This window comes from Ascidiella aspersa, chromosome 4 (genome assembly GCF_963924565.1).
Source record: "Ascidiella aspersa chromosome 4, kaAscAspe10.2, whole genome shotgun sequence".
NCBI classification, from domain to species: Eukaryota; Metazoa; Chordata; class Ascidiacea; order Phlebobranchia; family Ascidiidae; genus Ascidiella; species Ascidiella aspersa.
This window is the reverse complement of record NC_139450.1, coordinates 1,949,320-1,971,728: the sequence shown is the minus strand read 5'-3', so window position 1 is coordinate 1,971,728 and position 22,409 is coordinate 1,949,320. Positions and strand designations below refer to the sequence as shown.

The window sequence follows — 22,409 nt, the reverse complement described above, 5'->3', positions numbered from 1 at the left end:
GGTGGTTGGTTTCAGGTTCTAAAGTCTTATATGGACACAGAAAATGTGATTTTATCTTTGATTGTTGGGCACCAAAACGGCAGTATCAGTTTTTAAAAAAATTGAAGTTGTTGATTTACATTAAAATGTGCACTATTGTTATATAATTGATGTTACTTTAAGGCAGTGGTTCCCAAATTATGGGCCACGGCCCACTAGTGGACCATGAACCCATTTTCAGTTAGCCAACAAGCTATTTAAAACTATTGCTTTAAAGTCCTATTTTGAGTTCCAGGTCAAATATACCGCAGTAGTGACAATGGGTGTATGATTATCAATTCGCGATGCTGCTCATCAGATAACAACTGACGTCATTACGATAGTCAATAGACAGCCTTCATCAAATTAAAACTTGCGAACGTACGACATAAAAACTTAGTTATCTTTATTGTTAATATGCTCCTTTATAAAAAAAAAATCTTTCAAAACAGGAATTGTTTAATATGATCAGAAACCATGCTGGTTTTAAACGCTACTATTAATTTGATATATCGTTGGCATCGATACCACCTTTGTATCGGACGATTATCGATAGTACCACACTTCTAATCGTGAAACCATTTTCTTATTGATATTTCAATTTTACCCATTTTTCGGTTCATCGCTATATTTTGTAAATATTGTCCGACCTTTCTTGCACGTTTATTTATCACAAAATTACTTTTCCGTGTCATTTTGAAAATGTACATTGGAAATATTGCATTTGCTATGTTATCTTCCGTGTTTATAAAGTTGCTCGTAATAAAAACAAGTCTCTTCGAAGTTATATTTGTCGTTACGCTCGGCTACTAACCAGGGCAGCAGTCAGAATTGGGACTCGAACTGATTCGCTTATTTCGCTGTTCGAGACTTAAGTAGGACTGCTTAAAGGCTTCTCCAGTCCCGAGTCCGGAGGGCGCTTGTGGAGTAGCAAGTAGCAAGTTCGGGCCTTAGGACACTCGGGACTCATTTTTAGGGTTCTTTTGCACTGAATATGTGATATTCCAAACCACCTTGAGTCATAAGCATTAAATCCGGCTTGGGGTTATTCGTGTTTGCTACATCTTACAACAAACAACGTTAAACTATTTCGTGAACAAAAACGTTTTCTTTTTCTTAAAATTAAAAAGTCTATATCGTACGAAATAACCCTTTATTCATGGCTGTCCGTTAAGTAACAATATACTTTGAGCAACAGGCCCCTAAACCAGTGGTTAGCCAATCTGAAGAAGTCGAACATAAATAAGAGCAAAAAAACGAGCTTTCTGAGTAAAAGACAACACACAATGGACGACGAGGCATCCTTTTGTCCAAATTTATTCCCAAAAAACTTATAGTAATTAAAGCAAATTGTTGTGTAAATAGAGTTCCACGTTTTTCTAGTTTTTAATGCGACGCAAGTCAAAAAAGTTAACAAAAACACTTTAAAGCTAATCAATAAAAACGCATCTTTTGAATGGCCTGATCAATCAAAAAAAAAAAAAAAAGCAAGACGCAATCGGCCCGCCGCCATTTAACTATTGTATCGACTCTTTGCCGCTTGGTCTGGGCACTCGTTTAACTACATGGTAGTCTTTAACTTTCCCTAGGCAGTAATAAAATTTTACATTAAATAGATTTGAAATTCCAAAAATAAACATTTTAGAATAAAAAAACTGGTTAGATAAAGCATTCCTAAAACGTTTTCAGTTTTGTTTACCCCTACATAATGCTGCTTTCTATTCACCCAGATATAAAAACGATATGACCGTAATATCCCAACATATACACAACGGTGTTTTATGAGATATGTGCATTGTATAGGATTTTCGTGTATAAGGGTAGAGGAGGGGGGGGGGGGGGGGGGGGGTAAAATAGTTCTTGTGTGCTATTCTTGAACGAAGTTATAGGACTTTTAAAAAAACGAAGTTATAGGACTTTTTAAAATAGGACTTTTAAAGCAATAGCAATATAAGTTTTACACGAAAAAACAAGGCTGTTTCCCGAAAATTGGATTACAGCGCAGGTTTTACGATGCGACAACAAACGATTTATCTCATCCGTTTTATATTCAATTCTGGAAAGCAGATGACGGTGCGTTTTACACCAACTGTAAAACTTAACAGTTTAGGCGTTAAAAGTTTATTGGGAGTCTTCTTCAAACTGAGCGCCGGTAATTTTCCGAAAACTCTTACGCAACACTGGTTTTCGCTTTGATTTCAAACGCCCCGGTTTTACAAGTCAAACGGTCACAAGTTTGCCTAACAAAGAGGGAATGATGAAAAGGGCATTAAAATTTAAACGCTCGCTTTATGCCAGAAGCCAATTTTAACACTTGGCTGTAAAATTGTCAGTAACTTTTGTGCGTTGTCACGTCGGCTTTTGTTATATATAGGCCACCGTTCGAAGGCCACAGTTACAGATACATTGGACTGCTGTCAAAGTGCTGCTGCCTGTTATCGTGTGTTCTTGGCCCATGTTTTGGACTAGACCAATTGTGAAACGTTTTTTTAGACTGGTAGTTTAGTTTTTTTTTTTTGACTGTTGTTTGTGATAAGTTTTTTGTTTGGAGAAAGCGACAACAAAATGTTACTTTATAAATGCTTTCTTTTCTGATAATTTAATAAAATCTAATTTTATTTGTTAAAAAATATATACTGTATTTGGATTTCGCCTGTGATTGGCTAAGTTTTGCTGAAAAATCTGATTTTTATATAACTTTTTTTCTCAGAACGTAAAACGCACAGTTGAAATAATAACTAGAAAAATTGAAAACAAATGTTTGCAGGCTTGTAGATAACATATAAACCTCGTGAATATATAAACTGTTGCATTTGTAGCAACCCAAGAAACGAACAAGCAAGGAATAATATGACAGACGGAAATATTTCCACAACCACCCTCCCAAATGGGGCTGGGAACCCCTGGACGTGTGAGGGTCGGGTAAGCCCCTCGGGCCCCGAGCTTTTGCAACGACTTGCAAGTAAGAAGCTTGGCAAATATTAAGTTTGTTAGGGATTATACCCACCACGTTCTTAGTGCTGGATCTGCGCAGCCTTTTGCGCATGGTTTGTCGAAATCAGGGATGTCCAACCCGCGGTGCGGCCCGCTGATGTTCACGTGCGGCCCAGCACGTAGTCTCACTTTCAGTAGTCGTTATTAAAAATAATTGTTCCGACTATCATCAAAACGTGTGGAGCGCGCAGTATTTAATGAAGGCCTACTCTTATATTTTTTCTGAGACTATAATCGAGTCTAATGTCGCATTTCGATACCATCGAACACTTTGTGCACCCATTATTTTTTTTTGAGCACTTAAAATAAATATATCAGGCCAAAGGTGCCGTACCACAACATGATACAGCATGTGAACATTTTTCGCGGGATAAAGCCAAAACTTACCTGCATATTTGCACACGAGTTCACTCTCGAAACGCCGATGTTAATAAATTAAGTTGTTTTATGACGTCACGATATGACGTAATATATGACGTTTTAATTTAATAGGTTTTGCAGCCGATCGATATTTTTAAAGTGGCAATGCGGCCCATTCTGCTAAAAGGTTAGTCATCCCTGGTATAAACAATGGGCATAAGGTCGACTCAAAAACGTAAAGTTGTGGCGCAAAAATACATTTTTTATCGTAGTTCGAACACGAAAACAAAATGTCATGTTTTTTAGGGCTGCAGAGTCGACCTCAGGACTCGACGGGGTCGGTTTGTTTTGCTGGAGTCGGACTCGGGACTCGAGTCAGACCACATAAAACTACCCGAGTCCGACATGCGCATTCGCAGTACCAAATTTGGAAACTGATGAGGCCTCTTTTGTGCAGTTGACAACAAGCTGTGGCTAAAACAAATTCCGTCGCCAAACAACCATTTTGTTTCCTAATAACAACTTCGAAATCGCATACGCTTAAATAAGAAATGGGGTCGCTATGTAATGATAAGTATACGCTTACTGACGGCGCACAGAATTGTACATTTTGCAAAAGTTCTTTTAAGGTATATTAAACCTAAGAAAGCAAAGAACTAAGGAATAACCAACAGTCACTATAAATTGACGTAGTAAGCAAGTGGTGGGGGATTTTGGCAGACTGTGGAGGGGGGCCACATTATCATGTAGAACCGGAAACTGCCTGCGGGCCGCTCAAAGTCCCGTCGCGGGCTAGGTATTCCTGGCCTACGCCATGCATTTCTACCTTAACCTAACGACACTTTTTTCTCGCTCAGATGCGGACACATCAACCGTTGTGACGATGTGCGTACCCCCGATCTTGTTCGGGATAATGTCCCTCCTTTTTCTCGACGAAATGATCTTCATCGCCAAACAGCCGATGCACTGGCGAAGGAAGATCTACTACGCATGGGTTCTCAGCTGCTACCCGGTAAGGAATCGCATAAACATACCTTGTTAAAATACCCCGAGTCCGACTCCCGAGTTCTGAAAGGATTCAACTATATATGCTATTCCAAATTTACAATTTGCAGTTTGCGGTCTTACTATATAGTTTCAAAATTTGGTCTTTCGCATGCGCACGTCGGACTCGGTACTCGTGTCCCGGTAAGGCATCACGTGACCAGTTCTCTGTGACGTCATTCCGTGACCAGTGCGTTACGACGTTACTTTGATTAAAGTCTCTTTCGCTGGGACCCTGTTTCTCAATCTGGGGCGCATCCTATGAGCTAAATATAACCGAGTGGTTGTTTTATTTTAGAAAAAAAAAATTCAAATTAAATTTAAGTTAAACTTTGTTATCACAAATCTTTAAGCGTTTTTAATTTACTCCTAACAATAGTGAACCGTTGCGGCATTTAAAAATGGGTTTACAAAATTTTACATAAATTGCTGTATACCTATATAAGCTTATATAAATTGCTATTTTAAATCTTACTTTTCCTGCACTGAAAGTCTATAGTTACAGGTAGTTAACTGCCTTCACCGAAAGGCTGGGTGGCTGGATTCTTGTCTAAAATTAAAGATTACAATTGTCAAACATAAATAGTTTGATTCTTAACTGTGAAAATATTTTAACTTAACAACGGTAATAGATTAAATGTAGATTTGAAATTCTGTAGTTCCTTATTTAATACAGTGTTTGTACATTTAGCAATTAGTAAAAATTCCTAATAAAAATAAGAACTTTGAGATGTGGCTTACGGCAATTAATCAATTTAGGTGTTTAATGTGTTAGTGAACACGTAACATACATTTAACGCATAACGCCGTCTGCTAATACCTTAACCTGATTTTTCAGTTCCTTGGGTTGATGAACGTGATTGGACTTTTTGTTCCAAGGGGATCTGGTGTCGTCTCATTTACTTCCAGCTTGTAAGTACTAGCAATATACGTATATATATATAGTGGGAAAGGTAGGCTTACAGTTATAAAAAGTAGGGTTTGGGTCTAAAAGTAAATTTATCGTTTTGGGGTTCTTCTCATACACCTTGTTCTTTACAACACCCCCTAAAAGAAATCCATTGGTGTCAGGTCAGGTGAGCGTGGTGGCCATTCAATGCTACCTCTTCTTCCAAGCCAACGCTGTGCTAAGCTTACTTTGGCCCACCCTGTATATGTCTGACTAAAAACAACGCTGATAGTACTTAATACGGTAAAATTGTTATTAGTTTGGCTGTAGGATAACTGCGAATAATGACAGGAGAACTTGTAATTGTTCACCAACGTTAACAATTGGTTAACGATTACAATTTCAAGAGAGCCTGGTTTTGATTGATACTATCCCTGGTAGAAATACAGTATACGTGAAAGAATAACTTTTGTGTATTTGCCACGTTAATTCTGTTTTTTACCGTCTTTATAAACTTTAACTTCGGGCATTTTTTTAGTCTGAAAGCTATCGAATATCTTGTTTTTGTCACGAATTATGTCATGTTTTTCCAAAGCATTAAATTAAAGTACCACAAACTTATCGAAAAATAGAATTGTAAAGTTAATTTCGATATTAATTCAATTCTTTATTGTTTTTTAGTTTTCACGTATAAGTTTCATTTTATCAAACAGCGGAATTATGCAGCAAATGCAGCTTTTTCTTTCGAGTTCATAATATCGATTTAATTTTACCTGCACATTTTAGTTTTTTCGCGCTCGTGCTGAAGAAATTCTCGCAACAGGTCATCGACCTTTACGGAAGCAAAAGCAAGATGGTGGCCACCCTGGAGGGTTACGGGGTATTCCCCCCGTGGGTATTCCCCTGCTGTTTCGTATTCTGCTGCTGCAGAAATCAAACCATAAACGCGTGAGTACATAAGGACAAAGAGTTTCATTGTGGAGTTACTTATACGAACAGAATGTAGCAAGCATTGGCGTATCGTTGTTTACCGACTACCCTCTGAGCCTGTGTTGCTCAGTTGGCAGAGCGACGTTCTCGGTATGGCCGAGGCCATGAGTTCGAACCTCATCTCTAGCTAGCCTTACGAACACGGTGCAGCAGGTAATGGTGCTCTAATTGTTTCTTGAATTGCCCTTTTTTAGCCTGTTTAGCTCAGTTGGTAAGAGCGACGGTCCCAGTATGACTAAGATCGTTAGTTCGAACCTCACCACAGGCTAGTTTTACGAAAAAGAAGGCAGCAGACAACGGTGCTATGGTTGTTTCTCGACTTGCACCCCTCTGAGCCTGCGTAGCTAAGTTGGTAGAGCGACGGTCCTGGAATGGCCGAGGTCGTGAGTTCGAACCTCACCACAGGATAGTTTTACGAAAAGGATGCAGCAGGCAATAGTGCTATGGTCGTTTCTCGACTTGCTCTCCTCTGAGCCTGCCGGTATGACCGGAGGTCGTGGGTTCGAACCTCACTGCAGGCTAGTGGTTTTTTTAGCCTGCTTTTGCTTGCATAATTGATCGACAGATACGATAAGTCTGCGATGTGTTTCGATGTACTGTGACAATGACAAGAAAATTGCGCTTCCCTTGGAAAGCCATTAGACGCCTGGTTCTTCTTGTTTTATAACTAAACTAAGGGTCAATAAACTACGGCTCGCGGGCAAAATCGGGCCGAAAATGTTTAAAAAAAAAAAAAAAAAAAGCATAAATCGGTTGTCAATAAGAATAATATAAAAATGCTACCCCCCTAAAAAAATAAGAAATAATAACCCCCAAATAGACTAAAAGGAGTACAGATAGGCATACAGCCTTCATATGCATTTAGTTTACCCAAAATAATAAAACATCGAGTCCAACACTGTTGGTTTTATTTACACTGACTTGTTCGTTCTTTAATGAAAAACAACGACAAAATTTTATTTTGCAGGCGGCGTCTCAACATCCTACATGCATTGACCTACCAGGTCATATTTATCCACCCAACGATCTACTTCTTGCAAACACTTCTTGTGGCCGAAGGTTATAACAGGACAGCCCAGGGGGTAAGGCCTTTTTTCCTTGTCTTTTTCGGTAGGACCTTTTTTTGCTACTTCGATGTGAAGTCTATATTTAGTAAAATTTGCCAAACCCAAGGTTGCAGAGAACAAGTTTTACACCCGCAATTTTACGAATGTAATTTAAATCGAATTGCTGTATGAAAGCATTACTTTTGTTTTTCAAACGATTTTGGTAGTAAGCTAATTAAAGAAGATACTATTAACAGAAGTTGAAAATAGTTATTCGAAACGTTCAAAATGATACCTACTTCTGTATGGGCTTTGATATTCTTATTACGTCTTACTGAAACCTCCATTCAAAAACAGATAATTTTTTTCAAAGAAATACAGTTTATTTTGTCTTCTATAAACTAGTTCTAAAATATAAAACATATCAATGTGCTCTGTTTTTGTTTGGTTCACAGGTCTTGATCCTCAATCTGCTGGGCTACATCGGCACTGCAGCCAACTTTACAGCGTTGTATGGTTACGTCATAATGTCAAAAGCGTCACGTGAGGCCCTTCAGCAGTTCGCTATCAGATGTAAGTGTGGAAAAGATTTAAGTTTATTTTTAATATGGTAGAAATATATAGTCTGGCTTAGGTCAAGTCAAGTCATTTTGTCCAAAATACTTAAGTCAAGTCAAGTCATTTTAAAACCGTGACTTCAGGTCAAGTCATTGACCTAAGTTATTACCAAACTGGTTTTATTGAAACATTACTACAACGCTTGTTTTGAGTGAGATATAATTTATGTAAAACAAGAAAAATATAAGTGTGAATTACCGAAAAAACATTTACACAACATTCTGTGATACGATTTTTTACTCAACGAAGTGAGTGTAAAACGTTGATACAAATAAAATACGTTTTAATTCTATTTATCACAATTAATGAAAAACGTTAGTCTTGTAGAGCAGTGCTTTTCAACCCTTAAAATTTCCATCCGCACTTTTTTATTTTGGAAATTTTTCATCCGCACGAAACGAGCGCAGATAGTTTGCAACCTTTAGTTTATTTTCAATGAAAGGGTTTGTGTATCAAAATCGTGTGTCTAAGCCTTAACCGATATAAAATAGATGTCTTGAGCTGAAATAAACCACGACGAAACAATATTACTGTACCTGTAACGCATAAGTGGACACATCCGGCGTTTTTGATTACTGTATTACACATAATAAAAAATAAGAACATGCACCAGTTTCATCCGCACATTTATCCGCACGACGTTTGTCATCCGCAAGTTTTTTTCATCCGCACAAGTGCGTACCATTTCACAAGTTGAAAAACACTGTTGTAGACTAATAAATGTTTTGGTTCTTAATCAGGCCAACATTTAATACCATTTTCAGTTTTACCAACTACAACCGTTTATGCAGAACGTCGACATTACAGTTGCCTTTGATGATAATAACTTAACATATGTTGCCAGTCTTTACCATTGTTTTGTATGCTTCTTGCAGGGAAATACCTGTGCATTCAGCTGGTGGTGGCTTGCAATACTATACAGGGGTTCACGCTTGGCGTGCTGCAAAGATACGACCAAGTTCCGTGTGGTTTTCCCTATCCTGACCCGCAGAGGGCATTTGGTGAGTTTGGAAAGGATACAGGGTGGCAGTGTTGTAAACAAGTCATTTTTAAATGACTATAAGTCCCAGACAAGTCATTTCTAAAAATAACTTAAGTCCCAGTTAAGTATTTGTAAAATAACGCAAGTCCAAGTAACGTCTTTCTAAATAAACTACAAGTCAAGTCCCAGTCAAGCCATATTTTGAGAAAGCCAACTCCAAGTCAAGTCCTTGTCATGCAATAAAGCGTTAAACTATTCAAATTGTTAACTTGTCCGATTTATCAGCAATGTCTCCCCTAAAATTAACAAAAACGCATATAGAAAAAATTTACATATAGGAAGTAGATTGGTTTGGGTGGAAAAACTAGGATAATTACCCAATTTATATAAAAAAAATGCCTAATGAAAATTTGAACCCAAGCCACTTGTCCAAAAGGCTTAATTCAAGTCATTTAAAACCATTGACTTAAGTGCACTTAAATCAAGTCATGCCATTGACTTAAGTGCACTTAAATCAAGTCATGTCATTGACTGAAGTCATTAGACTGCAGGGTGCGATTACTAACTTTGTGGGTTATTAGAAGATCGATATAGTTCGCATCTCAGAGAGGATTGTTTTATTATTATTTTTATTATTACATTTGAATTCACTCGGGCCTCTCTAATGCTTTTTAGAAAGCTAGTGCTAAAACATAGCTTTGCCAACAGTCCTTCATTCCTGGATTCTGCAAATTGAACTTTTTCTGCTCTCTATCGGCGCCTGGTGGTGTTACAGAAGGTCAGAGGTCAATTGCCACGTGATCCTCGCCGAAAGCGATGACGTCAAGCTTACAAACGTGAGTCAGCATTCTTAGGGTGATGAAGCTAAAATCTACCTAGATTGACAAACAAAATTGCTATAACAAAATTTCTGATGTAAGACTACGCCTACAAACCGAACCAAATGTTATGAACTTTAGCATTTAATCTAATATTTTACACTTTTTAATTGTCAGTAAAAACTCAAGTTGCTTTGAATTGAAATTTACTTTTTTCTCAGAAATTTCCCTCTCATGGTAAAAATCGCTGTGTTGAATAGAAAATCTTGGCTCAAATGTCGATATAAATTTGTTATCAGATCGATACCTTAGTATCGGACGAGTACCGATACTACCAAACGACATCAAGTATTGCCTTTAATCCTATATTATCGGACATCCTTTATTGTGATAATAAATTTCGGTTTAGCATTATCACAACGCATTTAAACAACTGCTCTGCCATTTTAGTAAAGACCAGTCATTTTTTCGTTCTGGTTTGCACATTGAGTAAATAGGATAATACGAACCAGCTGTGTAAAATAACTTTCAATGTTCGATTAATATACTTTCAATGTTCGAGCCGACAAATCTGTTTTCATCCAGGTTTCAACTTTCACCGACTTTACTTCGGGTCAATATAAAGAGAAAGAGGAGAAAATGAGCAGCAGGAGGAGCAGCGTAACAATGGATGGAGAGCAGAGTGAGAATGAGAAGAGAGAAGAAGGTTGGAGCAACCAGTCCTTTCAAAACGAGAATGGAATCGTTTGAGCTTCGCGCTATAGCTGAGGGATTTCTACAGCATCCCTGCCTTTATAGTTTTCTCATTGAAAACGACTTTTTTAATTGTTGTTTTTTTCGAAAACAAGCAATGGGTTATAAACGCCAAAAAATTGCATCAAAAGCGAACAGTATTGTTTTTTACTTCATTTTATTAAGTGTCTCAAAATGGGTCTTCAGTAGCCGAATGGCCACCGTCTCTTTTTATATTAGCCAAGACAACTTGGCCATAGTGCTATGTTTCGCCCATTGTTGAAAAGAAGAGTAGCCTAACGCTAATTTTTTCGGTGTAACAAACAGTACACGCCGACCTCCAGATTGGAAACCACTCTATTTGCCATTACTTCACATTTTAATAAGACTGGTCGAGTGGTTTGTCAGCTATTGTACAACCTGTCACTTCCCCTTTTGTCGTTACCCTACTGCACCCTTTTAATCTCTGTGTTAGATTTGTTTTTGCGATTTTCTTTTGTCACATTTATGTTGTGTAACTTCATCTCGTTTTTGTTCCCGAAACTCTTTGCCAACAGGCTCGTTTCTGAGTCACCGTATCTTCTTTACACGGCAAAATATAGCCGCGGAATTCCAACCAATGTTTAGTTTTTGTAAAATAAGTTCGATTCTGGGTTCATATGTATAAACAAAATAAAACTGAACTAAAAAAAGCTAATTGTTTGTTGTAACATGGCACAAAATATTGCAAAATTTTGTCACAGTTAAAATACTATTAAGTGTACAAACTATTTTTGTATTCTCTTGTTATATTTCGTTTAACAGGTTTTCAGGTCGTTTTAACGAATGTTAAAGCACTGATTAATTGTAAAGTTCGGTAAATATTTTTTTAATTTGCCCTGATGAAAATTTCCTGCATATGTTATCGAAACGTCGGTACATTAAATAAAAAACATTTGCCGGAAAAACAATTTTACAATTAACATTAATAGGTTTTGATGAAATATTTTATTATAGTCTGGCTATTATACTTTTAATGTGATATACATTTGAGTTGCCAAAAGCAATACTCAGACCTCACAAGTCATCAAGGACTCACTGATTGCTTAATTAACGCAGACGCTTTCGACTAATTAAGAGCTACTTGTCGACGCTTTGCATTTTCTCCTTTGTCTTTCGCGTTCCTCACAATTGCTGTAACTCTCGGCGCAAGTTGTAAGGATATTTTGTTGTTCAGTGTGAGGGTATTTTGTTTGTTACGTCATAAGGTCGTCTCTAATGACGCAGTTTTTGTAAATTTTCGGTTTTAAGCAGTGAAGTTGCAATTTTGTAATTTCACGTGTTATTAAACGTTTGTGTTCTTGTAAGCCTCAAGCCTCATATACCGTATATTTACGAAGTCTTTACTTGTGGATTGTTTAAATCTATGTTTTTTTGTTTTCATTCCACTTGTAGTTTGAAGTCGATACAATTAAATAAAAAGTTAAGGAATTTGCATTTTCTACGCTATCGTTTTTATTAATCAAAACACCGATTTCCACGCAGAAAGATAGAAATTAAACGGGAAAAGAGAATGTAATTTTGCAGTGAGGAAGATGTTCGATAAATATCGGATCGGAGCCGATACCCAATGTCAAGTGGTAGTATCGACACTTGTCCGATACTTGGGTGGTATCGATGCTGATCTGAACCAATGAATTACAATAATTTCAGACACGATTAAAGATTCAACGCAACAATTATAGTGTGAAATGTGTTAACAACTGGCTAAAGCGAGTTGTAACAACATATTTTTGTAGATGACATCACAAAGCTACGTCATAACGTTACGTTAAACTATGTGCTTTATTTACAAGTAACCAACAGTAAAAGTTCGTTTTTTAAGGCAAGCAATGATGTCAACATAACAGTCCAGTTGTTTGCACGAAAGTGGTGAACAAATTGTCCGAGCGAGGGTTAACCTTTCTGTTCTATCACCGACTTAAGTCCCCTGGTCATTGCACATCAAAGAAAACGGGGAAACGGCGCGAAAACATGTCCGACTCCATTATAAGGCCTTCTATTTGTCCTTGTCATTAGAACGATCAATTGTTTCCAGAAACGTTTTTGTGACGGCACAATGTGAAATGTGCGTAAGACGTGACTTGGTACTCTCTGTAAATATAAGAAACGTCGAAGTTACCTACCAGGGGTTATAGGGATTCGGCGAGTATTGTTCTATTATTTGCTCACCAGTCATGTTATGAAGTTCCTGTAAAACTCTATTCATAGCCTTATAACTTTTTGCAGCAGTTTTAACAGCAGATAGCTCGGGTATAAAAGAGCGTGGCGGAGTTGTTTTTCATCATTCGGCCAAAGTGCAAGTTATAGCTGAGGTGGTAGATAAAGATTGTGCTAGAATTTTGTTAGACGTTTTATGTGAGATTGCAAGATAATACATTATACTGCAACTTTAAAATATGTATATTTTTGTCTTTTTAAATAAAAATGACATATTCTAATCTAAACCATTTAAAAACTATGCGTTTTAAAGGTGAGTCAAAATTAAAAAAATAATCATTTGTAAATCGTTTCTGCGTAAGCGTGTTTTACCAAAATACATTAAATACAGGTTGTTGATTACAGAATATTTTTACCCTTAAACTATTAGGTTAAAGTTAGTGATCAGTTTATTGAAATGCTCATACATAGCATAACACGACGAACAAATGAAGTCAAAATTATTCACTGCGTAATTCAATAACTTTTTGGGTGGCGAATATGCTTCCCTCTGTGCAGTATAAAAAATTGATTTATGTAGAATGAAAATGGTGTATATTATTGTTTGGAAAAAGCACATACCAAAAATGGTAAACATGCTTTTTATATTTGTATATTTTTGCCGTTTTTATGTGAAACTGCACTGAGTAATTAAACATACCCCTCCAAAAAATACATGTACGTTTTTTATTTAGCACTCACAAATTACCACTGTTTTGCTGGCGACCGTCACGAAATATGTTAATTTACAATTTTTTTTTCATTTATGTTATTCCTGACAGGTGTAAATTTTTTTTGACCGTTGTGTTTTTAAAAATTGGCCAAAATAAGTAAATTCGTACCAGCAAAGATACCTAACAGTCTTAAGCTTATCTGGTGTCAGACTATAGAATTGCAGCACTTTTCCTCAACTTTGAATCCTTGCTACTGGTAGTAGTAGTTGACTGTCACCTTCAATATTAACCTTGGCATCAAGTCTCATCTAATTTCTACCACTGCTTTCGGGATTATTATGACGGAAGCGACGTTGCAATGGAATGCGACTTCGTCCACTGAACCCGGTGATTTTTCTTGGGGATGTGATTCCTATCCCAGTCCAAGCTCACCAGACTTGCTGTACAGAATATCAAGTAATGAACATGTTTTTTTTAATAATATTTTTATTATAGATTAATAATGAATTTTAAAGCCAAAAATGTGGAGTAAATCTACATGATCTTAACTAAAACGTTTTGATACGCGCTTGTATCATCTTCAGGTAAGTTAACTAGAATTTTCTAAACCTCACTTCTTATCTTTAATTATTGTTCATTGCGCTGTTTTCAGTTATTTCAATTGCCGTAATAACATTCTGTTAAAGTTTTAGTTGCTTAAAACTGTATAATATTGTAAAAACTGGGTTGTATTTAGGGTATTTTTTATCTTCGACAAATAAAAAAAATCCATTATTTGACTAATTTACCGGAACCTATAGCGTGATTTTAAACTGAAAATGGTTTTATATTTAGTTTTTTTCAAAAGTCAAATTTGTCGATAGATTATATAACTAAACTAAATATTTTAAACTACCATCCGTGGAAATTTATGCTGATTTTATTAGACGCCATGAAATGTAAAAGTTAATACGAGCCATACTCTAGTGATTTTATCTCCAGACAAAGAATTATAAAGGTTGAGGGGTTCCATAACTATTATGTGGTCCAGCCAGAAGCAGGTGAGCAAAACAAATGAAAAAAAAACGCATGTGAAGGATAAAATATTTATTACCATGTTTTGAAAAAGGCCTCTTCGATTTGAAAAAGTGATTTCCAAAATCGTTTGTTTGCAGATTTAGAGGTAAAAAAGTTCGATTGGTGATCTTGTTTGCATTTTTAAATAAATAAATATGTATGGTGTCAATTTAATATATCTTGTCGATTTACAATGTTTAGAGTCAGGAGCGTCGACGATAGCGACCATGTGCGTTCCACCTGTTATTCTAACGCTGATGACGATCATTTTCATCGAAGAAATTCTCTTCTTTTCGCGACAGTCAATGCATTGGAGACTGAAGATCTATAACGTGTGGATTCTCAGCGTTTTTCCAGTAAGGCAATTGTAAGACCTTAGTTATGATCGTTTTTCGTAAACCTAGTAAAGTCTCGATTTTGAGATTGGTTGGCCGCCGGTGTGTTTTTTATTAATCATCCCTCTAAACAATTATTTTCTTTGTACTCTTTAGTTTGGATCTCAATTAGTAAGCCCTTCTGTCGCGATTTAATCCGAACTTTTACAAAAATTTATAATGAATCCTATTGCTTTCGATTCTAGCTTGAAAGTTTAAAGTTGTTACGGCAATCAGACAAACAAATATAACGTCTAGATCAGTGTTTCTCAAACGTTGTGCGCAAGATTACCTACTTTCGTATTTAAAAAAAATACCCCTAGGGTTGAATGCCTAGTAATATTTTTGGTCTGGAAAATAGAAATCGTTCTTTAGTGCGCAGTACTACTATACTAGACTTTAAATGTTTCTTTGGTTAAAAGTCGAAATCTTTTTATTCTATCATTATTAAGTCTTATTTAATTTATTTCCAAGGTAATAGGTCTTCTCTGCGTCATCGGCCTCTTTGTGCCTTCCGCTGCTTCCGTGACGTCATTTGCTCTCAGCTTGTAAGTATATGACGTCATTCTGCCCCTAGCTTGTAATTGTGTGACGTGTCATTCTTCCCTTAACTTGTAATTTCGTGACATTTCTTTATGAAAAGTCAATTCAGTTACATGAGATTCGCTGTAACAAGTTTAGTGTTATTACAATATAAATAAAAAATACGGTATGTCGACATATTCTGTTTATGTTTAAAAGTAAAAATAAAATAAACTAGTTTTAGATTTTTGGACTAAATTTTTAGGATTTTTATGAAATTTTCATCAAAAAATTTGTTGTAGGTCTTTAAAGAACTTTGTACGATTTTGTGCAAAATCTGATATGAATGTTTTTTTTTTAAATATTTTGAACTTCTTGTATTTTATTTTTTTTAAGTAAGTTTAGGTACATGCAAAGGTTTAATTGATAATGCTGACTTTTGTCGGGTAATTTATTGATAGCATTACTTAAAAAACATGTTGTGGGCGTACAATTGATTAAAAAAAAACTCTGCAGTAATGTATTTCTACATTTTTTATATTCCGGGTAACGAACCTTAATGAATTACTTCTCAATATGACGTCATAATCCCATACAGCGGTAGTTGGCCAATTTCTGACGATGCCGTAAAACCAAGAACCAAAAAAAACTTTTCCCAAAGTCTAACAACTTCTTTCTGTTTCAGTTACTTCGCCATTTGCCTCAAGAAGTTCTTCCAGTATGTTTTGTTCTACTTTGGGGGCAAGGAACAGATGGAGGAAGCGTTGAGAGGAGTGGAAGTTGTTCCAGCAAATCCCTTCCCTTGCTGTTTTGTGTGCTGTTGCTACGGGCAACCGATGACAGTGTGAGAAACCCTTCTTGGGGATTCGATTTGTTTTCGTTGTTTTATGTTAATGTTCTAGAATATGTATTGCTATTCTTTTTAGAATACTTTGTCTGGTAGCAATAATATATTCACTAGACCTTCATATACCTACAAGAATATAATTCATACGTTTGCCCATGACAATGTGAGAAACCTTTCGTCCGGCTATTATTGTTTTTTGTTGTTTGATGTTAATGTTCTAGAATATGTATTGCTACTCTTTTTAGTGTACTTTGCCTGGCAGCAACAGCATATCGACTAGAACTTCATATAACTACAAGAATATAAACGTTTGCCCATGATAGTGTGAGAAACGATTTCTTGGGGCTTTGATTTGTTTTCGTTACATCTTGTTTAGCATGAAACTAACGCTTAAATTGTAGTTTTTTTTATATATGAAAGGAACAGATACAAATTGTTGTACAAGTCAAAACTGTAAAAAATCAAACAAAAAATCTAATTTAGATTACCTAAATTACCTAAAGACTCCAATCTTAGGTTGTGTGACTAAACTTGCGAGTCAACCACAATATATAAAGGTGGCTAGAATTGTATTAATTGATAAACGAACGACCAGTTTTAAACTATAGATCAGCGGAGTTAGCATAAATCCCAAACCGCTCACGGCAGAGAAATTACCATAAGAAAAAAAATTATTATTATTCGCTAATTAACATGTAACACTATTGACTAAGATTAACATTACTTCGACACAAAATGCGACAAACAATAAATCTGTCCCACAAACATAGACGTCACAGCCGAAGTACGAAAGCACTTAAACACCCTACAACAGGGATTTTTAAACTGGGGTCCATGGTCCACCTTAGGGGTCCGTGAACTAGTTTTAGGGGGTCCATGAAGGCTAAATTGAAATATTGGTGTATATTTATGAAGTAATCAAATTTTCTAAGGAAAGAGTTTAATTGAAACTAAAACGTTTTTGCACTGAATGTCTCTATTTCTATTCTCCTTTTCACATTTTGTGGACCTAAAACTGCGGATTTCTACAGTCTATTTGTATTGTGACGTCAATTTATGAAGTCATTTTATTAAATTTCTTGCTTACCGTGGTCCACGCGAAGCAAAAAAACAATTTAGGGGTCCGCGGTGAAAAAAAGAAGAACCCCTGCCCTGCAATATACCCCTTGGAATTTTGTGAAAACATGGTGCACTGAAAGCGTTCATTCTGAACAGTAGAATTATCATTGTACTTGACAGATTTTTTCTCATATGCTTTATTGGTTGCAGATCCCGCATCAACAAACTACAGGCATTGGTATACCAAGTGATAGTGGTCTACCCTTTGGTCTACTTCGTTCAAACTCTGCTGATAGCAGAGGGAATTTCGCCGTCATCGCAAGCTGTAATCTATAATATAGGAAAAACTCTTCTAAACCAGTATTAGGCTTTTTATCGCTTTAAAAGTTGTTAGTATCGTTAGAAACTTCAGCCTATTTTTGTACGAACGGGAATCTTTAATAAAATAAAATATAATAAAAGAACCCGCTTATAAGTTGCCAATATTTATTTAACGCTTCTTTACTTATATTCCGCTGTAAATCAAGCTATTATAAACTATATAGTTACAATTAAATAAATTTTCGGCCCATATAATAAAAAAAAAGTGGTTGTATCAACAGCTGTTTTTAAATTATGCAACAAAGTTATTTTTAAAATACGTTAAACAAAATAATCAGAGCTTTCGTTAGTTGTGCATTATCAAATAAAGATATTTATTTTTTTTCCGCCAAATTAAATTTCAATTAAAAAAAATATTTTATATTTTAAGCTCAATCGTTTTAACATCAAACGCAAAGGTTTTCAAGTCACGTTGAATTAGGTTTAAAATTAATGCAACCTTATGCAGTGTTGTAATGACTTAAGTCAATGACTTGACTTAAGTGCACTTAAGTCACTGTTTTTAAATGACTTGACTTGACTTAAGTCTTTTGGGCAAAATGACTTGACTTGACTTAAGTCTTTCGGGCAAATGACTTGGGTTGAAATAAAGACTTTCTTTAAGTATTTTTTAATAAAATTGAACTATTTGTCCAAATTTTTGCACAAAAAACAAATTGCTTGCTATATGTTCCGTTTTCGTTAGTTTTTAGTTCAGTTATTGTTCATAATCATGCGAGTTTAAAAATTCTAATAGTTTAACGTTTTATTTTTATGACAATGGCTGCACAGTTGACTTGCTCTAATTATGACTTGACTGGGACTTGACTTACGCAACTGATGACTTGGACTGGTACTTGACTTGTTATTTATTCGAAAAGACTTGACTTGGACTTAAGTTATTTTACAAATAACTTGACTGGGACTTAAGTCATTTTGAAATGACTTGTTTACAACACTGACCTTATGTATTACAGGGGATCGCACATGACGTGCTTGGTTACTTCGGGTCCCTGTCCAACTTTGTAGCTCTGTACAGCTTCACCATTATCAACAGAGCGTCGGGGGAAGCATTGCAAGAGTACGGCATCAGACGTGAGTATGAAGTATAAAGTTTCATTCCCATCCACGACCTACATCTTGTATTCGCAGTAGAGTTAGCATTAGTTTAGCTATTGGTGTAATTTACTCAACATATTAGGTCAACATTATTTTGAGATTTGATTAAATTTACACTTATTTTGCATCCGTAACATAGGTAACATTAGTCCAGGAGTTGGTTTCAATTTGCACTCCATTTTGTATCCTAAGTAAGGGTAAAAATTAGTACAACAGTTTGTTTCAATTTGCACTTCATTTTGTATCCGTTGTAAAAGTAACATTAATAAAACACTAGGCTTTAATTTACACTCCATTTAATAATGTTAGTAAAAATAACATTATTCATGCGGTTGGTTTAATTTACACTCCATTTTATGTCCGTAGTAAGATAACAATAATCTAGAAGTTAGTTTAATTTACACTCCATTTTGTATGTGAAGCCAAGGTAACATTATTACAGCAGTTGGTTTCAATTTACACCCGTTTTACTTACACTCCATTTTGTGTCCGCAGTGAAGTCGATATGCATTCAGCTGTTGGTGGCTTTCAACACGATACAAAATGTTGTTCTCAACATATTGCAAAGAAACGGGCAACTTCCTTGTGGATTTCCCTACCCAGATTACAACCAGGCTTTTTGTAAGTGTGATAGGCTGTTGAAATTAGTGGTATAAATCGCTTTTAAGGTAGACCTTTATTTTAAATCACATTGATATACTTTGCTGCAACCCTTATAATTCCATATAAACTGCCAGTATAATGAGCTGCAATTTTTTTTACCTTATACCAGTGATGGCAATTATTATTGACAGGGGGGCATTATAACAAAAATTTCGGGTCGACAATGAGATCTCAATTACACAATATTTTTTTTAACGACCTGTAAAAATTTTTGTTTTGACAAGCCGGCAAAAGAGCTATGTTAAGTTGCCTTAGACAAAATGTAACTTATTAAAACACTTTTTGTTGAAAATAAGCTGCGGCCTGACCCGAAATTAAATATATGAACAAAATGAATGATTGCTTACACACTCTGAGAGGTTTATCGTTTTTCTTATTAAACTATAAACGAACAGTAATCGTTTTTTTTAATTTAAACAACTTTATTAAAAAAAATATTGATGTCTTTTATGTAGCAGTGGTTTGCGTTAAGGTGAAATTGTTTTTAATATTTTTTTATTTACTTCATAAACTGAAGCCAATTTATATTTTTTTAACTAATTTTTTGTAATTTTAGCTTTCTATTTTTGCGTCTTGATTTGAAAGGTATTTGATTTAAAATAGTATTTATCTCACGTATGTTTAATATGTTTTGCAGTGCTTCATTCCTACCTGTTCGTTTGCGAGTTATTCCTCATTTCAATCTTGGCGTGGTTTGCCTTTCGAAGGTCAGATGAAGGTTGTCACGTGATTATGTCACAAATAGGTGACAACTCCGCAACTCTTATGTAAGTTCAAGTGAATATTCAATTTTGATTTTTTGAAGTTAAAACAGCTTAATAAAGGCCCTTTTCTTTTTTTCTTATCACCTTACAACATGTTGTTTGTGCTTTTTAATGTATTTACAACTACAATGTTTACATCTATAACGTTTTTATCCTTAAGCTACTTTTGAAGCATATATTCGTAACGTATATGTGAAAAAATGCGTCTGCTTATACGATTTTATTTTTTGAACATAAAAACGTAATAAAAACGTAATAAAATATCAAAGCCCATACTGGGGTACCATTCTAGACGTTTCCAATATATCTTTATTCATTTTCATCATCTGATAAGAGATATTCGAAGCGTCCAAAATGCTATACCTATATACTTCGGTATGGGCTTGAATTTTAATTTTATTTGACAAATTCCACAATAGACCAGGATATACTACACCAAAATTTCTAAAATGGTTTTATTCAGCGAATAAAATAGTAATACTGCATAGTTTTTATCTTTCTACAGATCAATTTCATTGAAAGTCGCGAAAACGACGATTTTAAAATCCATGTCAAAGACACAAAAGACGGAGCAAAGAATCTAGAACAAATCTACGCCGTAAACATCATTTAACAGTGTTCTAAAAAAATCATTTTGAAATGACCTAAGTCCCAGTCACGTCATTTGTGAAATTAATTAAATCTAAGTTAAGTCTTTTCAAAAAAGTACCAAGTCAAGTCCCAGTCAAAGACGCTTTTTTGTTTCGTTTTACCATTTCTACCAAAATTGTCCACAATTTGTTTTATGATTGTAAAGTATTCAGACAAACTTAGGATTACGAATTTCTGGTTGTGCAGCCACCCTGTTTATTACTAATTAGGAATGTTCAATATGCAGTATTGTTCCGATAGCGATGTCCTTGTTACGCCCGCTGTGTTTGTTCCTTTCTGTGTCGTGTCGTTATTATTTTTTAAATAAACCTCGCGAAACTACTGAGGAAGTTTTGAACCCCAAAATAGGTTTCGTACTACTCCATTTTAAGTCAGTTGTCGTGTGTCATGATATTCATTTTTTTAAGATAGTTTAAAACCAAAACTACATTCGTCACCCATATCGACTCAAAAAGGAAATAAAACAAACTCTCCAAAAATTGAAAACTCAACCAAGGTTATAAATCTTAAGTTAGTCTTAACGGATATCAGAGTAGCCTTGGTGTTTTTATCGATTCCCATCCAAGATAGGTTATTTCCTATTTTTTCTATCTTCTGCCATAAGTTTAGACGATTTCGGGTGAAAGATCAGCTAAAATTAAAAAAAAGTAAGTAGGCCTATTAATATCTATAGTTAACGAAGGATATTTAAATAGATTGAAACACACTAGGCTTATCAAAGGCAAAGAATGATGGGTAACTTAGCCCGTTTCATGAAGATATTTTTTAAACATGATTTACCTTATATTATTATTAAGCTTGTTTCCGATTTTTTTTTCAACTGAAAAAAAAAAAAAACAGTTGGAAACCTATAGAACCGCCTCAAACTGGTTTAATCTGGATTTTGGAGCAATTAGAAGCAAAAAAGTTTTTCGATCAACTAAAAATTTTGGCAAGGCCTTGGTGTTTTTGACGATTTTCATAAAATCCAATTTTAACGGGAATTTACCGGATTTTTCAACAAAAAACAGTTTGAACCGCTTTAAACTGGTTAAATCTGGTTTAATCGGGATTTTGAAGCAATTAGAAGCAAAAAAGTTTTTCGATCAATTTGAGAATTTGGCAAGGCTCTATAGCCTTGGTGTTTTTTCAATTTTTGAAAATTTTCATAAAATCCAATTTTAACGGGAATTTACCGGATTTTTCAACAAAAATCAGTTAGAACCGCTTGAAACTAGTTTTATCTGGTTTAATCGGGATTTTGGAGCAATTAGAAGCAAAAAAGTTTTTCGATCGATTTGAAAATTTGGCAAGGCAATAGCCTTGGTGTTTTTTCAATTTTTGAAGATTTTCATTAAATCGAATTTTAACGGGAATTTACCGGATATTTCAACAAAACACAGTTAGAACCGCCTTAAACTGGTTTATTCGTGATTTTGGAGCAATTAGAAGCAAAAAAGTTTTTCGATCGATTTGAAAATTTGGCAAGGCAATAGCCTTGGTGTTTTTTCAATTTTTGAAGATTTTCATTAAATCGAATTTTAACGGGAATTTACCGGATATTTCAACAAAACACAGTTAGAACCGCCTTAAACTGGTTTATTCGTGATTT

At 35.3% G+C, this 22,409-nt stretch overlaps 2 protein-coding genes across 2 annotated transcripts; both read left to right on the top strand.

Annotated features, from left to right (window-relative positions):
* Positions 1-2,868: 2,868 nt before the first annotated feature.
* Positions 2,869-10,509, top strand: LOC146146600 (organic solute transporter subunit alpha-like). The gene is made up of 9 exons (XM_083386901.1): positions 2,869-2,980; positions 4,230-4,384; positions 5,255-5,328; positions 6,092-6,196; positions 7,263-7,377; positions 7,797-7,914; positions 8,835-8,960; positions 9,650-9,777; positions 10,345-10,509. The coding sequence occupies exons 1-9, from the start codon at positions 2,869-2,871 to the stop codon at positions 10,507-10,509; spliced, it is 1,098 nt and encodes a 365-aa protein (XP_083243027.1).
* A 4,177-nt stretch (positions 10,510-14,686) lies between these two features.
* LOC146146599 (organic solute transporter subunit alpha-like) lies at positions 14,687-20,762 on the top strand. Its single transcript, XM_083386900.1, has 8 exons — positions 14,687-14,815; positions 15,308-15,381; positions 16,041-16,199; positions 17,472-17,586; positions 18,599-18,716; positions 19,236-19,361; positions 20,041-20,170; positions 20,673-20,762. The coding sequence occupies exons 1-8, from the start codon at positions 14,687-14,689 to the stop codon at positions 20,749-20,751; spliced, it is 930 nt and encodes a 309-aa protein (XP_083243026.1). The 3' UTR covers positions 20,752-20,762.
* The last annotated feature ends 1,647 nt before the right edge of the window (positions 20,763-22,409 follow it).